The sequence below is a fragment of the Rhinolophus hipposideros genome (genome assembly GCF_964194185.1).
Source record: "Rhinolophus hipposideros genome assembly, chromosome: 11".
Lineage (NCBI taxonomy): Eukaryota > Metazoa > Chordata > Mammalia > Chiroptera > Rhinolophidae > Rhinolophus > Rhinolophus hipposideros.
Window position 1 is genome coordinate 42,152,725 of NC_138057.1, and position 24,652 is coordinate 42,177,376.

Sequence of the window (24,652 nt, forward strand, 5' to 3'; positions counted from 1 at the left end):
TAAAAACGCAGACTTTCTCTTGAAATGCTAATGGTCTGTTTTTTGGCTAACAAGGCAATAGTTGTTTTATTATTTTATTTCAAAAATCATTTTATCTTTTATCACATTTTTGATAAATTTACAAAAAAGTGATTACAACCAATCTATATGGAATGTATGAATATTTTTGTGAATTGTGTGGATATGGACTATAAGGATCTCGATCTAAACTTAATCAAATATTTAGCCTATTATTTTCATGTATATTTTTTAAGTTTTTTGGTATAGTTTCTAATTTTAATCTATTATGGATAAAGAGAAATACCATGTGTTTTTTTTTGGGGGGGGATGGCATATTTTTCAGGTTCGCTTCACACCTAGTGGTAGTAACATGAAAATTCTGCAACCACATCTAATAGCTATACGAAGAAATTATCTTCCAGCTTTAAAAGTGGAATATAACACATCTGCACATCAATCATCATTTAGAATTCAAATTTACAGAATACAAGTGAGTATGAAAAAGCAGTCTTTTATATTCTAAAGGAACAATTATATGCTAAAGGAACATAGCAGTAGGCTCATGTATTCCCATGGTCTGTTTTATTTAGCACTTCAGTTTCCATGTGGGACAATAATTTTTGATTCCTTCTACTTCTTAAATCTTGTTATTCCACTCAGGTTCTGTAATTAACATATGAGTATACTGACTTTTTTTTTTCTTTAACATTCTTAGATCCAAAACCAGATACATGGTGCTATATTTCCATTTGTGTTTTATCCTATTAAACCTCCCAAGTCGGTCGCCTTGGATTCAGGTTTGTTGGTAGTTTTAGATTGCCATAAAAGTGGTTATATTAGCTATTTGGTCTATTTTACTATAAAAATGTGAAATGAAACCGTTCTACTCAACTAACATCATCAAAACTCTGAGTGAATACTAAAGAAAGGATTGATTAGAAATATATATTTAAATTTTAAGGCATGTTAACTTTAAAAAAGTACTAATTTGTAAACCCCTTATTTAAAGCTACTGGGACCTTTGAATAAATTGTGAGGAAGTTCAGATTCAGAGTGTTTTCTAACCACAGAAACTGTCCTATTTTCACCAGATGAGAATGACTGACAAGTCCTTTCTTCTGTCCTCTTCTTCCCTTTACCTTCTTCTTTCTTTGCTATCCCTCTTCCCCTCAGTTTCTTTTCCTTTCTCACTACCCTACTTCTCTCCCCTCTCCTTTGGCTTTCCACCCCCACCTCTGTACCATGGACTTGAAACTATCTAAGAGGGTGTTCATAATCTGCTTAGGTTTTTGACCAGTGTACATGCCCAAGCCCTTTCACCTAGCCTAGAAGTCTGGGACAAGATCCTGAAATCTGTGTTTTCACAAGTTTCCCTAATGATTCTAATGTCTTGCTTCTAGTTTAAAATAACTAATTTAAAGGATTACTTATCATTAAAGTGAATACAGATAATTTCAAAAAACAATCCTGGAGTCTGAAATTAAGATTGTAACAGATCGTGTAAATATTAATAATTTTAATTGACATTAAAATTACTATTTTAAATATTAAAATTGCTATCATTAATAGTAAAATTACTGTCACTACTACAAATATTAAAATTATGATTTAGTAAATAATTTCATTGGCTATTTGATATATATTAAATTGCAAGAAAATGCTTGTTTTGTTTAAAGCATCACAGGTTTAATCATATTTATTAATCTTTACAGCACCGAAGCCCTTTACAGATGTCAGTATTGTCATGAGATCTGCAGGGCATTCCCAGATATCACGTATTAAGTAAGTTTCTTAATATATTATTTGTTCCATAATGTTTTAAGTATGTGAATTAATTGTACTCTTTTAAAAAATAAATTTCAAATGAGTCAAATATTTAAGTGTAAAATATTAAGTTATAAAGGTCATAGGAAAAATCTATTAATTATTTCATAATCCTGGAGAATCAGAAGGCTCTGAATGAAAATATGCCTAGGTATTAACAGTCATTTCTAAATTATGGGTATTTTGTTATACTTTTTTGTTTATTTGTTTTCTTTCTTAAGTTCTCTGTAATTGTTGCATATTGTTTTCAAAACAAGAAAGAAAATAGTATTTTCAAATTCAGTCGTCACCCAGTCCAAGAAGCATCCACATCTGTATTACTCCCCTATTTCTTGTTTCCTCGATCCTATCACTAAGATAAACAATATCTTTATTCCCTTGTTTTTTAAATTAGTTTTACTGTATGTGTGTGTCTAAACATTATGCTTCTTCATTTTCCTTTTTTTCTAATTAAAAAAATTGTTTTTCAACCTATACACAGACTCCTATGACTTGCTTTTTTCTTTAAACTTTTTACTAAAATGTATTGATTTTGTGGTATGTAGCTACAGTTTATTCATAATGACTAATATATAATATTCTGTTCTATGACTTTATACCACAGTTTACTTAATGATTCCTCTCTATAGGCATTTTCATATTTGAGTTTGTTGCTGTTATGAATAATGTTGCCCTGTCATTTACTGGATTATTATCATTCACTCCTCTAGAAAGTTCTAAGTTTTAGCATTCTACTATTTATCATTTTTCCTAATATTTATCTAATGTTTTTTTTCTCATCTGATTTTCTTAATACAGTTAATTGATGATCTTTAATGTTTTCTACTTTGTAATATAGGTACTTCAAAGTGTTGATACAAGAAATGGATCTCAGGTTAGATCTTGGGTTTGTCTATGCTTTAGCAGAACTTATGACACAAGCTGAAGTAACTGAAAAAACGGAGGTAAGAATAATAAAACTGATGGGAGGGATTAGGGAAAGAGGAGGGCTAAGAAAACTGATACTATAAAATTTTAAAGGTATTAAAATGATTTGCTTCATTTTAAGAGTATATTTTTTATTATGCTGCTGTGGTGAGTACATTGGTAGAAAGTAAAAGAAAGTAAAATAGGGAAAACAGTAATATGAACATGGCTGATTATCTTCTTCTCCGTACTACTGGCTTAAAACCTTTCCTCCTATTTGCTAACTCTCTTTAAAAAGACTACCTTAACCTGTGTTGCTTTCATCTTCTAAAATCTGAAAATGTGATTTTATACCTGGGAAAATCATACTTGATCTTGTGTATAATTTTTTAATATATTTTTCTGGATTTGGTTTGCTAGAATTTTGGTGAGGATTTCTGTGTTCATATTCATAAGAGAGTCTGGGTCTGTCATAGGCCCAACAATATATCTATTATTTAATTAATTGCTTTTTAAAACAGTTAAGAAAGGGAAAAGATTAAGTATTGATACTGTCTTTTATAATTATATAATTACCTTTACCAGTGCTTTTTGTTTTTTGATTCGGATTCTAATTACCATTTGAGATCACTTGCTTTTCAGTTTGAGGAACTTCTGCTAGTATTTCTTATAAGTTGACCTGCTAGCTACAGATTCTCTGTTTTTTCAAATCAGAGAATGTCTTTGTATCCCTTCATTTTGAAAAGTAGCTATGCTGGATATAGGATTCTTGGTTGACAGGTTTTTTTCCCCCTTTGAGCTCTTTGACTATGTATTCCTACCACCTTCCTTCTCCCTTGCTTTTGCCAAGAAGTCAAATATTAACCTTATTGGGGACCCCTTGTATGTAATAAGTCACTTTTTAAAGACTTTTTTCCCGATCTTTGACTTTCAGCATTATTAATATTATATATTTGTTTTGTGAACATCTTTGCATTTATTGCACTTGTAGTTCCTTGAGCTTCCTGGATATGTAGCTGGCTGATTGCTAGTAGCTGGCTGATTGCTAGTTTTTCAAAAATGCCTCAGGGCACAAATTGCTCTATAGACTAATCCAATCAAATTTGGACTTCTTTGAAGGAATTGATCTGGAGATCAGAGTTTGATATTCTGAGCCCAGAAGGACTCCTCTAAGTTGTCTCTTTCCCCGGAGCTCATGAAAACTCACACAGACCTATAGTTTAGCCGGTATCTTCATCTTCATTGAATCAGTGATTTTCCTCCCAGTTGCCTTTCACCATAACATCCACCATTTCTTAGAACTCTGGCTTGAACTTCTTCACACTGTTGTAAATGAAGTCAGTTTCTTTCAGAAGAGATTTAGGAACTGTCTGTTTTAAAACCCATTTCCCCCCCAGGTAAAATCTGAACCAGAGCTTTGGAGCTGGGAGTGGAGCAAGGGTGATCAGAACCCTAGTATTCTTAGTGGTGTGACACCCAAGTAGAACCTTTGCTCCAGGAGGGAAGGCTGGGCAGAAGAAGAAATTTTCCCCCTTTCCTATTATTTAGCCTTATTAGGTGGTTGCTGGGATCACCATGAGAAGTGCTGATATCCTATGCCTCCCATGAAGAAAGTCCTCCAGTTGGAGTCTGAGCAAAGAGGGAGCTCTGTGTTCTTGCATGTACCAGTCTACAGTGGAATTCTGGCTTATTGACCTGGGAGGGGAAATTGAGAGAATGGTCCTTGATTAAAAGCCACCGATTCACTTTTCTTAGAAAATTTTTGTTGATTTTTATAAATAGATGTTTCATTTGTTTATACCCTTAGTACCACTTATAGAGAGGCCTTAAATGTTTGGGTTGTTTTAATTTTCACCAGTTTCACTGGGAAGATGTTCCAAAGAGCTCCTCACACTGTCATCCCAGAAGTCAGTTTCTATGTATACTTTCAATAAGTCTGTCATTTTGATGTTTTTATCAATAGGTTAAAATTTGAATGTTGGGCCATTTCTCAACACAGAAGTAACTTAGATTTGTGAGTGTTTGGAAGAGAAGTAATGTTGATTATCAAGAATTAAAGCACTAATCACTTCATGCAAAATTATTTTCAGTGCTTTCCCCCTTTTTTATTATATTCCCGGCCTCTGGGATGTTGGTAAGGCATTTAGCAAAAAGCTACAAGTGGACAATGATTGTACTTAAAACACACACACACACACACACACACCCCAAATATTCCTTAAAAAGTGTTGACGGATCATATTAGTGGACTTTTGGAATAAAATCTATGCTCACATGTAGAAAAGCTTATAATGGATTGAATAGAAACATATAAGATAAACTTAATCAGTTTGTGAGTAACAGACAGAACTTTCCTAACAATAGAGATGTCAGTTTCCTTTGGAGGGAGTAGCTTTCCAATCATGAATAATGTTGGATCTGGATATTATAGGGGAGTGTAATGCAGTGTGTGAGCTGTTAGCTCCAATACATCATGAAGTTAGGTCCCTTAAGTTTTTAATATTTTATGTTCCTTTATAGGTTGAACTTTTTCATAAAGATACAGAAGCTTTCCAAGAAGAATTTAAAACAGTTTCATTAGTAGATTCATCACAAGTCAGTCTCTATGAATACTTTCATATATCTCCTCTCAAGGTAGGGGAAAAATAAGTTATTTTTATTATCCTTGATAATCTAGGTAAATAGCAAATTGACTGAATCTGTTGGGGGTGGATATAGTATTTACATTGTGTTCTTTAATAGTATATAAATTCGGTAACTTCCTAATTACAAATATAAATAAATAAAGCAATAATCCTTTTAAGTATTTGTTTATTCTTATAATAATTTTCACCATATGGGAATAGTGAAGCCACCTACAGCTTATGTTTATATATTTATGTCTTGACCTTATGTTACCTTAGTTTTCTGTTAAGGTGTTTAATGACAGTTTTCAAAATTTTGGGTATGATGTGTGTATAAGTTTTTTTTTCACTGAGTTATAATTGACACAACATATTTATTTGAGGTGTACAATGTAATGATTTGATATTTGTATGTACTAAGAAATGATCATCACAATAAGTTTAGTTATCATTTGTCACTACACAGTATTACAAAAAATTTTCTAAAAAAAATTTTTTTTCTTCTGATGAAAACTTAATATTTACTCTTAGCAACTTTTAAATAATACTGCTATACAGTATTATTTACTATAGTGTGTAAGTTTTAAATTAATTTATAAAGTAATCTTGATTTCAAATTTGAAGATTGAATGGAACTGAATATAAGTCTGAACACAAAGTTTCTGAGTTATTTACATAACACTTGAAGATAATTATTGTACAACCATCTATAATATGTATATACATACAAAAGTGCTTTTTAAGTGGCTTCATCCTGCTAACTTAATTCTATTAGTTGAAACATTCACTTTTGGAGATACTTAAATTATTTTCAACAACTTCAACTTCTAGATTATTATTAAAAATGTTTAAAAACTAGTATTTTCCTAGGTTTAGCAAAAGAATTGGATTGAACTAAATATATCAAAATATGATATCATCTTATGTTGTTGAATTTAAAATTTAAAAAGAGCTATATTAGATTTTAAATTTCTTTAATTTTCCACTTAGTAATTTTGGCATAATCCTGATAACTTGGGTATCTTATTTATGGCATGATGTTTAAAATAAAATTGAATTTTAAAAATTAAAATTGTCAATATGAAGATAGTGATTTAAATATTTCTATTTCTTTAGTTGCATTTAAGTGTTTCACTGAGTTCGGGTAAAGAAGAAGCTAAAGATTCAGAACAACATGGAGGATTGGTTGCAATTCGTTCTTTAAATCTTTTGCTGAAGAGTATTGGTGCCACTCTTACAGATGTACAAGATGTAGTTTTTAAGTATGTTTAATATTGATGAAAAGTCCATTTTATATTTACTTAAAAATTTTATGAGTGAAAAAGTGTAAACTACATTACAGATCATAGGCAAAATATGGTTTTTGTTATTAAATGGAATATAATTCAAGTAACATATATCTGTTAACCCTTAACTATTAAATAACAGATTAGTTATTAAATAATTTGCTTAAGAAAGAGGGACCGTGGCATGCATGTTTGCACATATCATATAAGGCCTTTCAGGGTTAGGGAAGGATTCCTAAGAAGCTATGCCCAAAGGTGTGGTGCTTAAAGGATGTGGTGCTTAAAAGATGGGGCTTCAAGGCCTATAGGGTCCTGACTAAAATTCTCGATAGGGGAAATGAAGGGATCAGTTTAAATGTTACAGTCAAGAATTTACATTTTTTTATATGAGTCATACGGGAGCTATTAGAGTATCAGACCAAAGAGATTCAGAGTCTGAGTGTAATCTTTAGATGAGAATGACCTTTTCAGGTAGCACCTACTGTATTTCCCTGAAAATAAGACCGGGTCTTATATTAAGTTTTGCTCCAAAAGACGCATTAGGGCTTATGTTCAAGGGATGTCCTCCTGAAAAATCATGCTAGGGCTTATTTTCCGGTTAGGTCTTATTTTGGAGGAACATTGTAAAACTATAATTAAGAGCAGTAGTAAGAATCAGTGAGTCCGATCAGAGGTAACTTTCAATCTAGATAAAGTTAAGTAAGTCAAAGAACATAGGTTTGAGAACATCCAGAATAAAGTGAAATTTCTCTAATCTTGCTGCTGTCTTTATCTGCTAGCATAGAGCTTCCCAATTAGTTAATTGGGTATATGCTGTGAGTAGGTTAGAAGAAGTAAACTTACCATGATTCATCAGCTGTCTGCATCAGGCAGTACCTGCACTAACTGAAACCTGGCCATTTTTCAGCAATCGCTTCCACTTACCTCAGTGTGTCAAACATCTTCTATGTCGGCCATGATAGGTCAGAGTTGACAAATATAAGTTCATGTCCATGTATGGGATTCAAGGGGTCTCTGAATCCCCCAAGTTATGTGAAAAATATGTGTGTTATCGGTGGCTTTTCTGAGGATAAAATCCATAGCTTTCATCAGATTCTTAGAACTTTCTTTGACCGGAATGTGCAGGGATGTATGTAAAAGAGTAGATTTTCTGATTGGCATGGGAAAATGTACTAAAAGGAAAGATTTGGAGAAAAATTATAAAGAAAATAAAACCATTCATTAATATTAAAAACTCTCCCCCTTTCTTCCCTGTGCGTATGCAAGCATGTGCATGCACTCATGCACACACACATAATTTACACATTTATATGTTGTTTTGCAGGCTTGCATTTTTTGAACTCAACTATCAGTTTCATACAACATCTGAACTACAGTCTGAAGTAATAAGACACTATTCAAAACAGGTTTGTCTGAGATTATTTTACAAAGTTACAGTGATATAAAATAGTGAAATCATATGTGTCTGTACAAGTATATTGCAGATTTGGCAAGGAAGTTAATAGCCATTTTCAAAATTTTAAAACATGTTTTTTATTTTTAGAATTACAGGAAGAGATTGGGCCTCATCATTTCAAGTTTTTGTCCTTCTATTTTTCAGCCACTAACAATTGTTTTCTGGATCAGTGTGGACTAAACATAAATCTTGAAATAAAATGTTAACTAAGTAATTCACCACACTTACTTGAAAGATAGGTTCAAGGGAAACTATTTATTAGTAACTAACTGATGAACACAGGATATTTTTAATGTAATTAAGTTGTTGAGTCTGGTAGATATATTATTTTAATTGATTTTTTCCACCTCTGGGAAGACTCCTTTATTTTGTGACATAACTTACAGAGCATCTGAGACAGCTGTTATGTAGTGAACAGATCACTGAGCATCACTCAAGAGGTCTGGGTTTGGGTTCCAGGTTATCCATTTACCACCATGTGACCCTGGGCATCATTTTACCTGCATGTTTCTCTAGTCTGAAATGGTGGTGGTATTAACAACTGTCACACATAGTTGTAAAAGTGAAAGTATTCTGAGTATTCTAAAGCTTTATGTATATGTGTCATATTATTTTGTATACTCTAACACCAAATTGCTTTTTAAAAACTAAGACTAGTAATGAATAAGGTGATATATGGTTTAGGTGTTGAGATTGGTGATAAGGGTGTTAAGCCTGGAAAACTGGACTTGTGCACTGAATATAACAAATAATATTAAGTCTGATTATCCAAACTGATTAATGTTTATATTTCATTTATAGGCCATTAAGCAGATGTATGTACTCATTCTTGGACTCGAAGTTTTGGGAAATCCCTTTGGCTTGATCAGAGAATTTTCTGAAGGTGTAGAAGCATTTTTTTATGAACCTTACCAGGTAAAATCGTTATTCTTGCATTGTGCAACATATCACACTAATACTTTTGAATAAATAATGCATTCCAATTGTTAACTTGAGTTGAAGCTGTAACTAGATTTTGGGAGATGCACAAAGGACATTATTTTGCAGCAAACCGTGGTAAGAGGTTTTGAGAAATTTGAGGGGAAATTTTTGCCTTTTTCCCCTCCCAATTTAAAACTTAAGACTTTACAAAAATATACTGAATTTTAAGTGTTCTCTTGGAGTATTAAAGGTGGATAAATTTCACATCATAATAGAAGGAGTATTACTATGGACAGGTAGTATTGCTTTGCACAGTAGTGTGGGACAGTAAAAATAAACACGTAGACTGGCACTGTGCAAAGCAGTCTTAATGGCAAAAATTATGATTGTTTTATGTCCCTTAAAAATTTCTGTCAAAACACTTAAAACTCTCCGACTTTCATTTATAAGTGTGGGTGATAAGGAAAAATTAAGTAAAACTTTTGTACACTGTAATTGAAAGCAGCTATATTAAAAACTAAAAGTGTTTTTGTTTATTTTTTTTAAATTATCAAGAGTAGATTGTGCCTGCCTTCTCATCATATAATTTACAATACTGAACCAACATCTTTTGTTCACTTTGGTGAATAGACATACTTTCTAAGTTTGGATTAACTTCCAGTATTTTATCCTTTGCACTTGCAATGTCATGAAATATCTCTGAGACTTCTGTTAATATTAAGTTTTTTGCTGATGTCACTTCCTCTGGGACTTTTTTTTTTTGTCACTACCATTTTGTTCATGTCAACAAGTTCACCTGTAAAAGTAAACATAATCTTATTTGTTATTATTTTATTTAGTTTTTAATTTTTATTAAATTTATTGGGGTGACATTGATTAGTAAAATTAAATGTTTCAATTGTACAGTTTTACAATACATCATCTATCAATTGCATTGTGTGTTCTGTTGTTATTTTTTGACCCTTTAGGGAGCCATCCAGGGTCCTGAAGAGTTTGTTGAGGGAATGGCACTAGGACTGAAGGCATTAGTTGGTGGAGCTGTTGGTAAGAAAGAGAATACCTCCCAAGTATGACTATGCTAGGAAGTAATGATATATTTGCTTTTACTAAAGATATTATAATTTCTGCTAGGTGGGTTAGCTGGTGCTGCCTCCAAAATCACCAGTGCTATGGCTAAAGGGGTAGCAGCTATGACTATGGATGAAGACTACCAACAGAAGAGGAGAGAAGCTATGAATAAGCAACCAGCTGGTCTTAGAGAAGGCATCACTCGTGGAGGAAAAGGCTTAGTTTCTGTAAGACATTTCCGAGTGTTGTGAATATTATAGGAAGTATCTTTTAATATTATAGGAAATACCTTTTAAAACCACATTCTGTGAATAAGGAAATAGACATATAACTTTCACTCTTTCAAGTATTATTTGGATGTTGGAAGGGCAGTGGGTGTGGCCTATATAAAATATGTCAACAGCCTCCAAAAGGATTTTGTTTAAGTAAAATCCAGAGGAAATATGTTAATTCTTATCGTATCTAGAAAGCAGAACTCTGTATTTTTTTTGTAAGCCAAACTTGGTTCTTCAAGGCATCATGAGAAAATATTGTAAGTTTTCTATTGTGCTTTCTTCCAGGGTTTTGTAAGTGGCATAACAGGAATTGTTACAAAACCAATCAAAGGCAAGTATAATAGTTCCTTCGGGTGATACATATTACCAAGTCTTTCACAAATTGATTCTATTTTCATTCTTGATCTAATTGTCTAAAACTTTATGTGTGTGTGTGGTTTTTTTGTTTTGTTTTGTTTTAGGAGCTCAAAAAGAAGGAGCAGCTGGTTTCTTTAAAGGTGTTGGGAAAGGTTTAGTTGGAGCAGTGGCGAGGCCAACTGGAGGCATCATTGACATGGCTAGCAGTACGTTTCAGGGAATAAAAAGGTAACTTCTCCGTGATGTAGGATATGAGTAAAATGCTTAAACCATGAAAAAGGAAATAAATCTGTTTTGTTCAAGGCAGTTAGGTATGAATCCTGTAATACAGCAAATTGCATATGATCTTCCTAATTCCTTTTGGTACTTTTTAAAGTTGTTTGCATTACATCATTTCAACTAGATAGAGTTCTCCTTTATTCATCGTTCATTCCCAGCAGCCTTGGAAGGAAAGGTTTGGCAAGCCAGCTTTTCTATCATCTCGATCAAAATATATTACAATAATGTAATGCTATATGTCAGTTATAAAATTAGCAAATATAATATTCTATCTCCTTTTTTGGGAAACAGAGAATGGTATTTTGTATCCTTAGTTCAAGCTCAGCTGTGTTCACCCTTTTTTATGATCTTATTTTGTTATGAGATTATTACATCCATTTCCTCTATTTCTCTCCATTTACACAGTTTAAAAAGATGTCCTCTCTTCTTCCACATAAAATTTAGTTTAAGACTGAAATTTAGTATTTGCATTATTATTACCTCTATTCTAGAAGTTCGCAACACACACAACAATTGATTAATTTCATGCTAATGAGAACTAATTTAGAAAGTTATGTGGTTGTTATCTCCCTAATCTGTTTCCTTTTGTATTTTCTCTTGCTTTCTGCTCTATATAGATAAGTATTGTCATCATATAAGCTGTTCCTCTTGAGTCAGTATTTCATACATCTTGCCATAATTGGGTGTCTCCAATTTTATAGTTTAGAAGTAAGACTGGAAAAAAGGTTCAGTCTCTTTTGCCTGTAATTTTAGTTTCACAAATATAATGTGTTGAGTTACAGCCATCAGAGAAGCTTAAAAGTCAATGAAACATAGGAATTTAAAATATGCAGAGAGCTATGCAGAACTGCTAGAATAACTGTACATTTATCTAAAACCTTGTACTCTGTACCCAGCTATATTACCTTTAAGGATTAAAGACAAAATAAAATAATTTTAGAAAAATAAGACTAAGAACTAATAAAGGATGTACTTGTGAAGAAGGACATTGAAAGCAGAAAGGAGAAATAGGTCACAAGAATCAAATGTAAGAATATAAACTTGTGGAAAAATATAATTGAACTGTATAAAAACAACATTAGAACCAAAATATTAAAAATAATAAGATACAATTTGAGAAGGAAATGGTTGTCATTAAACATTTTAATATGTTATTTCTGATGAGGATATACTATATATTTATATATGAAGAGGATTACTATATAACATTAGATGACACACACATTAAGGCAAAAAAGCATTATTTTGGGTAAATAAGATAACTAGCTAATGATAAAAAGAACAGTTAACCAAAAAGATAATAACAATTTTGAACTTGTACTCAACTCACAGTGGACTAAATGTTTATAAAACAAAAATTGACAAAATATACAAGAAATTTCCAAATCTTCAATAATGATGGAAGAATCTAACATTTTTCTCAATTGATAGATCAAGAAGACAAAATGAAAGTAAGTAAAATGATTTGAACACATTTAACAAGCTTGATCTAATACACACATATAAATATTTATCAATTCAGCACATTTTAGGGAGCATCTTATATATCTAGACTGTCATTTCTAGACACTCAGGGAACCAGAAATGAACACTATCAGCCAAGTCCCTGTCCTCATACAGCTTACATTCTAGTGGGAGAGTAATAGACAAAAATAAGTAAACTCATAAATACATGATATGCTAAATGGTGAAAAAGTCTATGAAGAAAAATAAAGTAGAGTAAAAGATAGAGATCCAAAATGGTGGGGAGGAATGGTGCTATTTTATATATAAGATGTGAAAGGAAGCTTCACTGGTAATATTAAATTTGAGGAGAGACATAAAGGAATTAAGAGAGTGAGCCCTATGGGAAGAACGTCCTAGGCAGTAGGAACAGCAAGTAAAAGGCCCTGATGCAGGAGTATGCTTGGCCTGTTAAGGAACAGCAAGACCGATGCACCTGGAGTAGAGTGAGCAAAGGAGAAAGTCGGAAAAGAAGCTCTCTGAGAGTGAGCAGGGGATCAGATCATATAGGACTTGGTAAACCATTGTAAGGACTTTGTTTTTTTCTTTGTTTTGTTTTAAGACAAAAAATTTTTGGAAGGTTTTGGACAAAGGAATGACGTGAGCTGGCTGCTATATTGAGAATAAATCATGGGGACCAGGGTAACAATGGGAGAACACTTAAGAGACTTGCAATAATCCAGATGAGAGATGATAATGATTAGATCAGTATAGGCTAAAAGTTGTAAGAAGGGTTCATGTTCTGTGCATTTTTTGAAGGTAGTGGTAACAGGATTAGTTGATAAGTTGAATGTGGGGTAGGAAGAAAGAGAATCATCAAAGATATTTCTAAATGTTTTGTCCGAACCACTGGAAGGATGGGGTTGTCATTCCTTATAAAGAAAGAGGGAATTAGAAGTTTTGTTTTGAATGTATCAAGCTTAAACTATCAGACATACAAATGGAGACGTCAAGCAGTTACTGAGTATAGGAGTCTGATGTTCAAGAGAAAAGTCCAAGCTAAAGTTAAAAATTTGAGATTCTTTGAGCCTATAATAGGTTATTTAAACCCAGAAGATTAGATGAGCTCATCTAGGGAATGAGAGTAGAAAAGAGACAAAAGAAAGGTCCAAGACTTGTCACTCAGTCACACCAACACTTAGTAGTTGGGGAAGCAAGGAGGACCCAGCAAAGGAGACTGAAAAAGAATCACCATTAAAGCCGGGGATAATCAAGAAAGTAGTGTTCCACATGTCTTATTAGGGAGACCACTTCATGGATGGTGTAGATGCTTGACCACTGCACTGTATGCTTGAAGCCAAAGCAGAATAATATTGTATGCCAACTATGATTTAATATATATGTAGTCACGGGATAGGGAATACAGCATAGGGAATGGAGTCAGTGGAATTGTAATAGATATATACGATGTCAGAAGTATAATAGATTGGGGGTTTATCACTTTGTGAGGAATGAAATGTCTAACTATTGCATTGTTTTGTACACCTGAAACTAATAACAATTTAAAAAAGAGAAAGAGAGAAAGTAGTGTTCCAAAAGCCAAGAAACAGACCATCCTGGCTTATACTATTGTTTAAGCAAAAAGAGAAACCTGCCCCTACCACCGCATGCGTATATGAGAGTATTGATTTGAAAATTAGATGTGGAACTTACAACAGAGAAATTCTTCCCCCCTCTGGTTAGAATACTCTTGCCTCTGTTGTCAGCATGGTCACTTTCTTGACTCACAAGTTGTCTTCCCAGTGAGGCCTTCGATGGTCACCCTAAAACTTCAGTTACCCCCTACTCCATATACTTCACATCACTGTTCCGTCCTTTACTTTTTGCCCTTTAGCTCTTAATCACTGTTTAATACACTATTTATTTTACCTTGTTTATTTGTCTCTCCTGCTTGAATGTAAGTTCTATGAATGCAGTGGTTCTTGTCGGTTTCCGCAGCACTTAGAATATTGCTTGACATGTGGTAGTCTTTTTTTTTTTTAATTGAGATAATTGTAGAGTCACATACACTTGTAGAAATAATGTAGAGATCCTTTGTACACTGTTTCCTATGGCTACTGTAACAAATTATTACAAACTTGATGACTTAAACAATCGAAATTTATTCTGTCACTGCACTGGAATCCGGCATTCAGAAATCAAGGTGTCAGCAGGACTGTACACCTTCTGGGGGAAGAATTTGCGCCTTGCTTCTTACACTTTCTGCTGGTGGCTGCAGACATTTTTTGGCTTGGGGTTGGTCACGTCACTTCAGTCTGTGCCATCCATATGAGCTTCTCCTCTGTGTGCCTGATCTCCCTCTGCCTCTCTCCTATGTGAACACTTGTGGCCACCCAGATAATTCAAGATTATCGCCTCATCTGAAATCCTTAAGTTAATCACATCCACATAAACTCTGTCATATAAAATAACATTCAGTGGTTCCAGGGATCGAAGCCTGATATCTCTGGGAACCATCATTCAGACCACTACATGTGGAAACCTTGTCCAGTTTCCACAATGGTAACATTTTGCAAAACTCGTATAATATCACAGTCAGGATATTGGCATTGATACAACCCACCGATTTTACTCAGATTTCCCCAGTTTAACTTGTATTCATTTGCATGTGTGCACTAATTCCATACAATTTTATCGTGTATTTTCATGTGTCCACCACCACAGTCAAGATACTAAACAATTCCAGCACCATAAAAATACCTTGTGTTGCCCTGTTACAACCACATCTACCTCCCTCCCATATAACCCCGTAATCTATAATGCTGCTTTAAATACACTAGTACATAGTCTATTTAAAATGGATGTATAATTCACATACTGGAAAAAAAGAAAATCACTATTTTAAGTATACATTTCAGATAGTTTTTAGTATATTCCAAGGTTGTGCAACCATCACCACTACCTAATTCCAGAACGTTTTCATCACCCCAGAAAGAAACCCTGTACTTGTCAGCAGTCACCATTTCCCCCTCCTCTCAGCTAATAGCAACTACTATTCTACTTTCTGTCTCTATGGATTTGCCTATTCTGGACATTTCATATAAATGGAGTCATACAATGTGTGGCCTGTTGTAGCTGGATTCTTTCATCTAGCATTATGATGTTTTCAAGTTTCATCCATGTTGTACCATAAATAAAAACTTCATTCCTTGTTATAGCTAAATAATATTCCATTGTATGGATAGAGCACCTTTGGTTATCTGTTCAGTAGCTAATGGATATTTAGGTTGTTTTCACGTTTTGACCTTTATGAATAGTGCTTCTAAGAACATTCATGTTTAAGTTTTTGTGTGGACATATGTTGTCAGTTCTCTTGTGTTTATATTACTTAGAAATGGAATTGCTGGGTGGGTGTGGTAACTCTGTGTATAACTTTTTGAAGAACTGCTAAAGTCTTTTCCACAGCAGCTGCACTGTTTTACATCCCCACCAGCAATGTAGAATTTCCAATTTCTTCACATTCTCTCTAACACTACATATTCTCCATTTTGCTTTTTTTTAAATCGCTAACCTATTAGGTGTGAAGTAATACCTCATTGTGGTTATGATTTGTATTTCCTAGTGACTGATGATGTTGAGCACTTTTTCATGTGCTTATTGGTCATTTGTATGTCTTACATGGAAAAATGTTCAGATTATTTTACATTTTTTAATTAGGTTGATTGTCTTTTTATTGTCAAGTTGTAAGAATTCTTTATATACTCAGGAAACTAGGCCCTATTTTCTCCTACTTGTATATTGTTTAGCTTTCTTGATAGTGTCTCTTGTTGAAGTCTGATTTATCTATATTTTTTCTGATTGTTCATGCTTTTGGTGTCATATCTAAGAATGCATTACTTAGTACAAGGTCATAAAGATTAAACCTGCATTTTCTTCTAGCTGAGTTAAAGTTTTAGCTTTTAAATTGAGGTTTTTGATCCATTTTGGTTAATTTGTGTATATGAAGGTAGATTGGGTCCAAATTTATTTTGCATGTGCATATCTAGTTGTTCCAGTACCATTTGTGGAAAAGACTATATTTTTCCCATTGAATGGTCTTGGTACTGTTTTTACAAAATCAATTAACCATAAATTTGAGTTTATTTCTGGACTCTCAGTTCTGTTCCATTGTTCTATATGTCCATCCTTAGTCCCATAACACAGTTTTGATTACTGTAGCTTAGTAGTAAGTTTTCAAATCATGAAGTGTGAGTCCTCTTGCCTTTGTTCCTTTTAAGTAGTCTCTGAGTCATTTGAATTTCCATATGAGTTTTACGATCACTTTGTCAGCTTCTGCAAAAAAGACAGATGGCACTTTGATAGTAATTATATTGAATCTGTAGATCAACGTGGAGATTATTGCCATCTTAACAATATTGTCACCCAATCTATGAAAATTGATGTCTTTCCATTTACTTAGGTCTTTAATTTCTTTCAAAGATGTTTTATAGTTTTCAGTGTGCATGTCTTCTTTATTCCTAATATTTTATTATTTGGGATGCTGTTACAAATGTTTTTATTTCATATTTGGATTGTGTATTGCTAGTGTATGGAAATACAACTAGTTTGTTTATATTGATTTTGTATTATGCAACCTTTACCAAGCTTCTTTATTATCTCTAGAAGTTGTTCCATGGATTCTTTAGGGTTTCCTATATATAACATCATATCATCTGAAAATAAAGGTAGTTTTACTTCTTCCTTTTTGATCTGGATACCTTTTGTTTCTTTTTCGTGCCTAATTGCCTTGGCTAAAACCTCTAATACAATGTGAAATAGTAGTGCCAAGAGCAGACATGCCTGTCTTGCTTCTGATTTAAGGGGGAAAGATTTCATCCTTTTACCATTAAGTATGATGTAAGCTACGGTTTTTTTGTAATGTCCTTTGTCAGGTAGAAGAAGTTCGCTTCTATTCTGTTTGTTCAGTACCTTATTATGAAAGGAGTTGGATATTAGCAAAGGCTTCTCTGTGTCAAGTTGATATTGTTTGTTTTTTCATTGTTTTATTAATATGATGTGTTATATTAATTTTCATGCTTTGAGCTAACATTTGCATACCTGGGATAAATCCCACTTGGTCATGATGTATAATACTTTTTTGTGTGGTGCTGGATTTAGTTTTCTAGTATTTTAATGAGACTTTTTTGCGTGTCTATTCATAAGAGACATTAAACTGTAGTTTTCTTGTAATGTCTTTGCTAGGTTTGGGTATTAGCGTAAAACTGTTGTCATAGAACAATTTAGGAAGATTTCCTCCTCTTAATTTTTTGGGAAGAGATTGTGGTGGATGTGAGTTAATTTTTCTATAAACGTTTGCTAAAAATCATCAATGAATCCATCTGGATTTGACTTTTATTTCTGGTAAGTTGTTTGATTACTAACTCAATCTCTTTATTTGATATAGGTCAAATTAGATTGTCTATTTCTTCAATTTAAATCTTCTCTCTTTCTAGCTAATGGTTTGTCATTATTTGTTGACTTTATTAAAGAACCAATTTTTGGTTTTATTGATTCCCTCTTTGTTTTTCTATTTTATTTATCTCTGTTCCATTTTTTATTATTTCCTTCCTTCTCCTAGCTTCAGGTTTAGTTTGCTTTTCCTTTATTAGTTTCTCAAGGTGTAAAGTTAAATTATTCATTTCGGGGTCTTCTTTTTTAAATGTTTGCTTTCACAGCTATAAATTTCCGTCTGAGCACTGTCTTCACTGCAACCTGTAAGTTTTGGTTCGTTGTGTTTCTGTTTTCATTTGTGTCAAAGTAGTTACTTTCCTTTGTGATTTTGTCCTCTGGCCTTTAGTTATTTAGGCTTCTGCTGTTTAATTTCCATGCATTTGTGAATTTCCCAAATTTTCTTCTCTTATAGCTTTCAAATTTTATTCTGTGTGGTCCGATAACATACTTTGTATGCTTCAGTACTTTTATGTTTATTGAGTTGTGTTTTATGGCCTAATATATAGTCTATCCTGGAGAATGTTTCATCTGCACTTGAGAAGAATATGTAGTTTGCTGTTGTTGGATTGAGTATTCTATGGATGACTATTAGGTCTAGTTGGATTATAATGTTGTTCAGGTCTTCAGTTTTCTTGGTGACCTTCTATTTGGTATCCATTATTGAAAGTTGTGTATTAAGATAACTATTATTATTGAATTTCTTTTTCTCTTTTTAATTCTGTCAGGTTTTGCTTTATGTATTTGAGGGCTCTGTTGTTACGTACTTGTATATTTATAGTTTTTATATATTTTTAATGTATCAGCCCTTTTCTCAAAATGTTCTTTGTGTCTAATAAGAATTTTTTGTTTAAAGTTTAATTCTTTCTGATCTTAGTATAACTATTCCAGCTCTTTTGGTTACTATTTAGGTGGCATATCTTTGTTCATGCTTTACTCTCAACTTATTTGTGTCTTTGACTCTAAAGTGAGTCTCTTGTGGATAACATATATGTGGATCATATTTTTATCCATTCTGTCAATGTCTGCTTTTAAGCAGAGAAATTATCCATATGTATGTGTCTATATATGTGGATACGTTATGCCACAAGGTATATCTGTATAATAAATTAATGTTTATTGAATGTGTGAATATTTGTTTAATGAATGAACAAACAAATGGATCAATTTTATACAGGTTCATACAGTCAAAAATGTTAAATAAAATATTACAATACCAAATTCATCTATGCATGTATGTGTTTTAAATAATACATATCAAGCTCTAATAGGAATGTGAGGGTATTTGAACATTAGAAAACTATGTAATGTGATTTAATGCATTAATAGATTGAAGGAGATAAACTTATGTGATCACATTAATGACAAGGAAAAAAATCTTTTTTTAAAATTCATTGCTCATTCAAGATTTTCAAAAACAGTAACAACAACAACAAAAAGAATTATAAGCAAACTAAGAGTAGAAATGAACTTCCTTGGCTTGACAAAAGGTGCCTTTAAAAATATTGCTAATATCTATGCTTCATGGAGAACTTTTAAAAGCTTTCCCTTTAAAGTTAAGAATGAAACAGGATGCCTACAATTCTCTCTTGTATTTAGCACTATACTGGAGGAACTAGAATCATAGGAAAAGAAAGAGAAGTTAAAGTCTAAAGTCAGAAAAGAAAAAGCAATACTCATATTTGCTGATTCTCTGATTGTTGTTTACAATGAAAGTCCAAGAGACTCTATAAACAAACTTCTTTACAGTTCTACATTTTTCTATAGAGTGTACATTATTTGTGTCATAAAGACAAATTTTAAAATAGAGAAGTGATGTAACAGTTTTATCCAAAAGAAGATCCTTTTTAAAGTCTACTCATGAATTTTTGAATAATTTTAAAAATCATGTATTTTTTCCCTCTAGAGCTACAGAGACTTCAGATGAAGTGGAGAGTCTGCGACCCCCTCGGTTCTTTAATGAAGATGGAGTTATCAGACCTTACAGGTTGAGGGATGGTACTGGAAATCAAATGTTACAGGTGGGTGAAGAAATACTTATAAATTAAGTATATAAATAAATACTTATAAATACTTATAAATTAAGATTAACTTAGTGAAGTTAGCTTTTTTAAAGGTAACTGTATAATACTATAAATATTTATTAAAGTATTTGAGCTTTATTTTTGCTTAATTCCGTTTATAAGTTTCTTATATTTTAACTATAAGATTTTTTTTACAGGCATCAAAACGTTTGATATGAAAACAGTTAATGTGTGACTTTGCAAGTGAAAGCCAACAGTAGATTTTAGTCCTAAATTTACAAACTACATACAGCTGTTTCAGTATTTTGAATACAAAGAAAACTTTTTGTCTTGGTAACTTTTTTTGTATAGGATTTTTAGTGAATCTCCTGTTTTTATAGGATATTCTTAGTTCTGTAATGGATTTTTTAGATTTGTTGAAAGCCATTGTACCTATGTTCATACCCTCCTAGTTGGTGGTACTTTTTGGCCACGTAGACCATTCAGTTTCGGGTACTTCCTTCTCCTTATCAAATCTCTAGTAGCTGTTCAACCAGATATAATTCTCATGTTTAATTAGGTATGGATAAGGAAAGAAATCAGGACCATTGCTATTGTGAATTCTTGAGTTCTTATTCTTTCCTTTTGAAGATGCTCAAATGGCCATAACCCTCTTCCTACTTTGTGCTTGTGTATTCTGTTTAAAAGCTTGTGGAATTTGATAAATAGTTCACGTGAAAGCTAACATCCTTTAGTAAAGAAAATTAACTCTTGGAACAATAGACAGTTTGAAGGTAGACTATTTTATCTGTTTAGACAACTTCCTTACTTACTAAATTGGACTTATAAAAATTTGGATTATGGTATAGGTAAGATAATACCATAACAGGTTATACCAATTTAAAGTAGCTTGTATGGTTTAGATGTGGAATACTAAATTAAGGGTTTTTTTGAAAACAAACAAGGAGTCATTATGTTGTATAGACTTGAAAATATTCACGGTAATAATAAACTGGGGGGATATGGTCCTTTATAGTCTTGAAATTTTAAATATTATCATGTTTAAAGTGATCAGGATAAAATTTAAAACTACTATTTTACCACTACATGCAGAGTATATAATTTTGCATAAAATGTACTTCTATCTAATGTAGTAAAACAACCATTGAGTTAATGTATGATATTTAGTAAAGTGATTTTACATTATGTTTAAAATATTTTTAAAGCATCAAAATATTTCCATATTGGGATGGAACTGGCAATCTAATGAGAGGCTGTGCTCTCAAGGGCATTTTGTACAGTCTCTACAATGATCGTATGTCATTCTTTGATTGAAATGTTGCAGAAATGACCGATGGTTCATTCAGTTGAAACATATTTTTACTCAGTACCTGCCTTGCCTTTTTAGAACAGAACTAACATGTTACTAACATTTTACTTAGACTGATCACCTTTTAAAAAACAAAAATTTTTTGAGAAACTTGTTTTAATAAACTTAGTAGGAAATAAGGATGAACAGTGAGGAGAATTTAGAAATACATCCTCATTGTTAGAGAACAGATTATATTGTGTAAGAAAGCCATGAAATGCCAAACAGTTCTCATGGTGGATGACTTGATTTCACTGACAAGTAAATTTATTCTACACCGTCTTTGTTTTCTGAAGCTTTAAACTTTGGGATTTGAAGGTCATGACTTTTGACTATATTTTAAAACATGTATATTATTTTCAGGAGGCCAATCTTAGCATTATTAATGACTAAAAGAGCTATTTACATGACTAAAAACTCACAGTCTTTGTCAGCAGTTACTTGTTTTTCAGCAAGAGCACAGAATAAAGTATTAGCTGGAATACCTGTGGGAACTCACCTGTTGCCTTAGGATGTTTGTAGTTAGCATTATTCTCTTACAGGTGTAAGAAATAAGTTGTTGCTTTGATAGCAATGGTGCCTTTTTGAATCAAAACCCTACTTGAAAATATTTGAGTACCAGTACTGTAGAAAACAAGTAGATGACATATAAATAGGATTTAAAATCTCATCTGCTTAATCTAAGTGATTTAACAATGGTGCCCTTAGAAAATATTTAATACTTACAGATGTTTCTCCTTTTCCCCCCTGATTTTCTAAAAATGGTGCTCTGTGTTCACTAAATTATATATGCCCATATATAATAATTAAATATAAAATACACACTTTCATTGTGTATCTTTCTATCTAGAAAGTAGCATGTTTTATAGTTCTTCCTACTAGTCAATTAAAGTTGCCTACTAGAAAAACAGAATAATTCTAATACATTCTCAGAATGAATACCTTACTGATATCCCCAAACTCTTTTATACGTAAGTGTAGCAACTTGATAGAGTCTAGCCTTAAGTCTATTAAGTTATTGAATATTATATCCATAATTACTGTCTTACTAAGAGCTGAAAAGTCTGCTTCAAAATTATTTTGAGTCCTTGAACATTTCATAGTTTTACATGTTTTCCAAGCAATTAACCATACTTAACTAATCTTTGTGCTTCTTTTTTCCTTTACCATGCTTACAGAAAATTCAGGTCTACAGGGAGTGGATTATGACTCACAGTAGCAGTAGAGATGATGATGATGATGATGATGATGATTAGTCAGATCTCAAATGTTAAGATTCACGTTCTTTGTCATTTTATTTGAAATGTTTCATTAACATGTTTTATATGACCGCTACCGTAACACCCATAATGCCTGTTTTTAGTGAGTTAAAGTAATTTTTCTTTTTAAATGTTTTTCTACACATTTTCAAAAAGCAAAATAATTGCATTATTTAAGCACAGAAAAATATATTTTATTTCCATAATAGGGCATGCTATATATTATAGCTTTTTGCTTGTACATATTTTGTATTTCTTTAAACACAGTTTGTCTTTAAGATTTAAAGTTAGACTTCAGTTTTTTGTTAATGTTCACTAGCTTTACCTTATTTTGAATTATCTGCTTATTTGTTAGCAAAGTGCTATTTTTAATGTTCTCTGTAAATTTTCTGGGCTGTAATGTAATGCCGTTGTGTTAAACTAAAGAAAGAAAAGAGAAAAATAGTAATAGCCAGTAACTATTTTATATTAGCATTTTAAAAGTATTTTTGTCAAATTTATTTTAAAAATAACAATAAACATAATTGGAAGCAATATGAATTTGTTGTTCTATTCCAAAATCATACACGTTGATCTAGTATAAGGAATGAACTACTGTTATAGAAACATTTATGATTTGTCATGGAAGTGAAAGAATTTATATTCTGAGAATGAAAAAAAAAAGTTTTCTTTGGTTTAGTTTTTATTTCATCCTACATACATATTTTGTGAAACAATGAACAAAGTTGGTTTTACAGTCATTGTATTTATTTATTAAGTTACATATCCATGTACTATATCCCTATTATAAAATGTTACAAATTAATTAGGACATAGAAGAATTTTTATAGTAAGCATAAATTTTCTTGCAAGATTGGGAATATGTTATATCTGTCTCTGTGAGCTAATCTGCTTTATGTTTTGTGTACTGAAGGTTTTTGTTTTAATTTCAATTTAGTGAAACTGTGTTGTCCTATTTCCCTAGTATATCCGATGCACTATATATTTAAAAAAAAAATAAATCTAAAAAGTGAATGACTGTTAGTAGTATGTTTAATACCGTATGACTGCTGTGCTTTTGGATCAACAAAGGAACATTTACCTTGATTTATGTTAACCACTTTGTTCATATTGGGCTTATATTAGGTTATAGTAAAGAGTTTTAATTGTTCACCTTTTGGCTTAACTGATTCAGCTCCTGATGTCTGAGTCTCTTCTAATTCTTAAGTTTATCAAGATGTTATTTCTATGACTCACTTTTATATTTCTTAGAAAATGACTGTTTTAAATTTTAATATTGAACAGAAAAAGCTAAAATATTATCAGCACTTTTGGAATGACTACCTGCCTAGCATTCATTCACATTAACTAGAGATCAATATCATGTGTACTAAGACTAAGAAATATGTGAATGTCAAAGAATTTAATTACTGTTTTCATCAAAATAATTTATCTTTTCTGAAATAAGGAAATAAATGAAAACAGTGTCCATTAAAATAGTCACTACTGGTATCAGAGACAACTTGTATTTGTCATGTACCCATTGCTCTCTCAACCTTGGCTAAAATGCTGGTTCTACTAGAAAGTATAAAGAATGCAGTCCTGTTGTTATGTATTGTGTATGCCTGAGGAAGGAAGGGTCTGGAGATGTCTTCATTGGTTTCTTACGTTCCAACTTTGCTAGGCACACGCCTTTCTAAAAGGGAATATGCTAAACTATTTGTAAGACATTTACTGAATTTCCTACGGTTGGTCTGTGACACTTAATTCTGTGGTACAAGTTTCATAAAGATCCTTAAGAACTTATCTGGAAAAAGTTCTGGATATTTCAGCAGTGACTTACTGTTATAATGAAAAGAAAATTGGAAGAGAATTAAATTTATTTAAAATCTCTTGAACAGGAAAAATATTTAAAACAATCTTCTAGTAACTAGTTAACTTTGTTCTTGTGATCTTAAGTATTCATCACTCTTAAGTTTTCAGCCCTGAGAAGTGAAAAGTGTTCTTTGACAGTGTGGTTACCCTTGTTCTTTTTGTTTCTGTTTTCTTACCACAGAGAAATAATCTTTTCAAGCTTATTTTTTCAGTTTTTAAATTACTATGTTCCTTTCAGTAG

The 24,652-nt window shown here is 32.2% G+C and overlaps 1 protein-coding gene across 2 annotated transcripts in view; it reads left to right on the forward strand.

Moving 5' to 3' along the window:
* VPS13A (vacuolar protein sorting 13 homolog A) overlaps positions 1-24,652 on the forward strand; it is a 205,202-nt gene that overhangs the window by 158,567 nt on the left and 21,983 nt on the right. The window contains exons 56-69 of one of the 2 annotated variants that reach the window (XM_081066232.1): positions 344-490; positions 716-797; positions 1,713-1,782; positions 2,663-2,768; positions 5,251-5,364; positions 6,471-6,616; positions 7,965-8,046; positions 8,898-9,011; positions 9,986-10,061; positions 10,149-10,312; positions 10,646-10,691; positions 10,822-10,945; positions 19,833-19,947; positions 22,477-23,544. In XM_081066232.1, the coding sequence (XP_080922358.1) occupies positions 344-490; positions 716-797; positions 1,713-1,782; positions 2,663-2,768; positions 5,251-5,364; positions 6,471-6,616; positions 7,965-8,046; positions 8,898-9,011; positions 9,986-10,061; positions 10,149-10,312; positions 10,646-10,691; positions 10,822-10,945; positions 19,833-19,947; positions 22,477-22,554 (1,464 nt within the window). In that variant the 3' untranslated portion in view covers positions 22,555-23,544. Of the gene's footprint in view, positions 1-343; positions 491-715; positions 798-1,712; positions 1,783-2,662; positions 2,769-5,250; positions 5,365-6,470; positions 6,617-7,964; positions 8,047-8,897; positions 9,012-9,985; positions 10,062-10,148; positions 10,313-10,645; positions 10,692-10,821; positions 10,946-19,832; positions 19,948-22,476; positions 23,545-24,652 lie in introns of those variants that run through there. The other variant, XM_081066231.1, reaches the window with a different exon arrangement.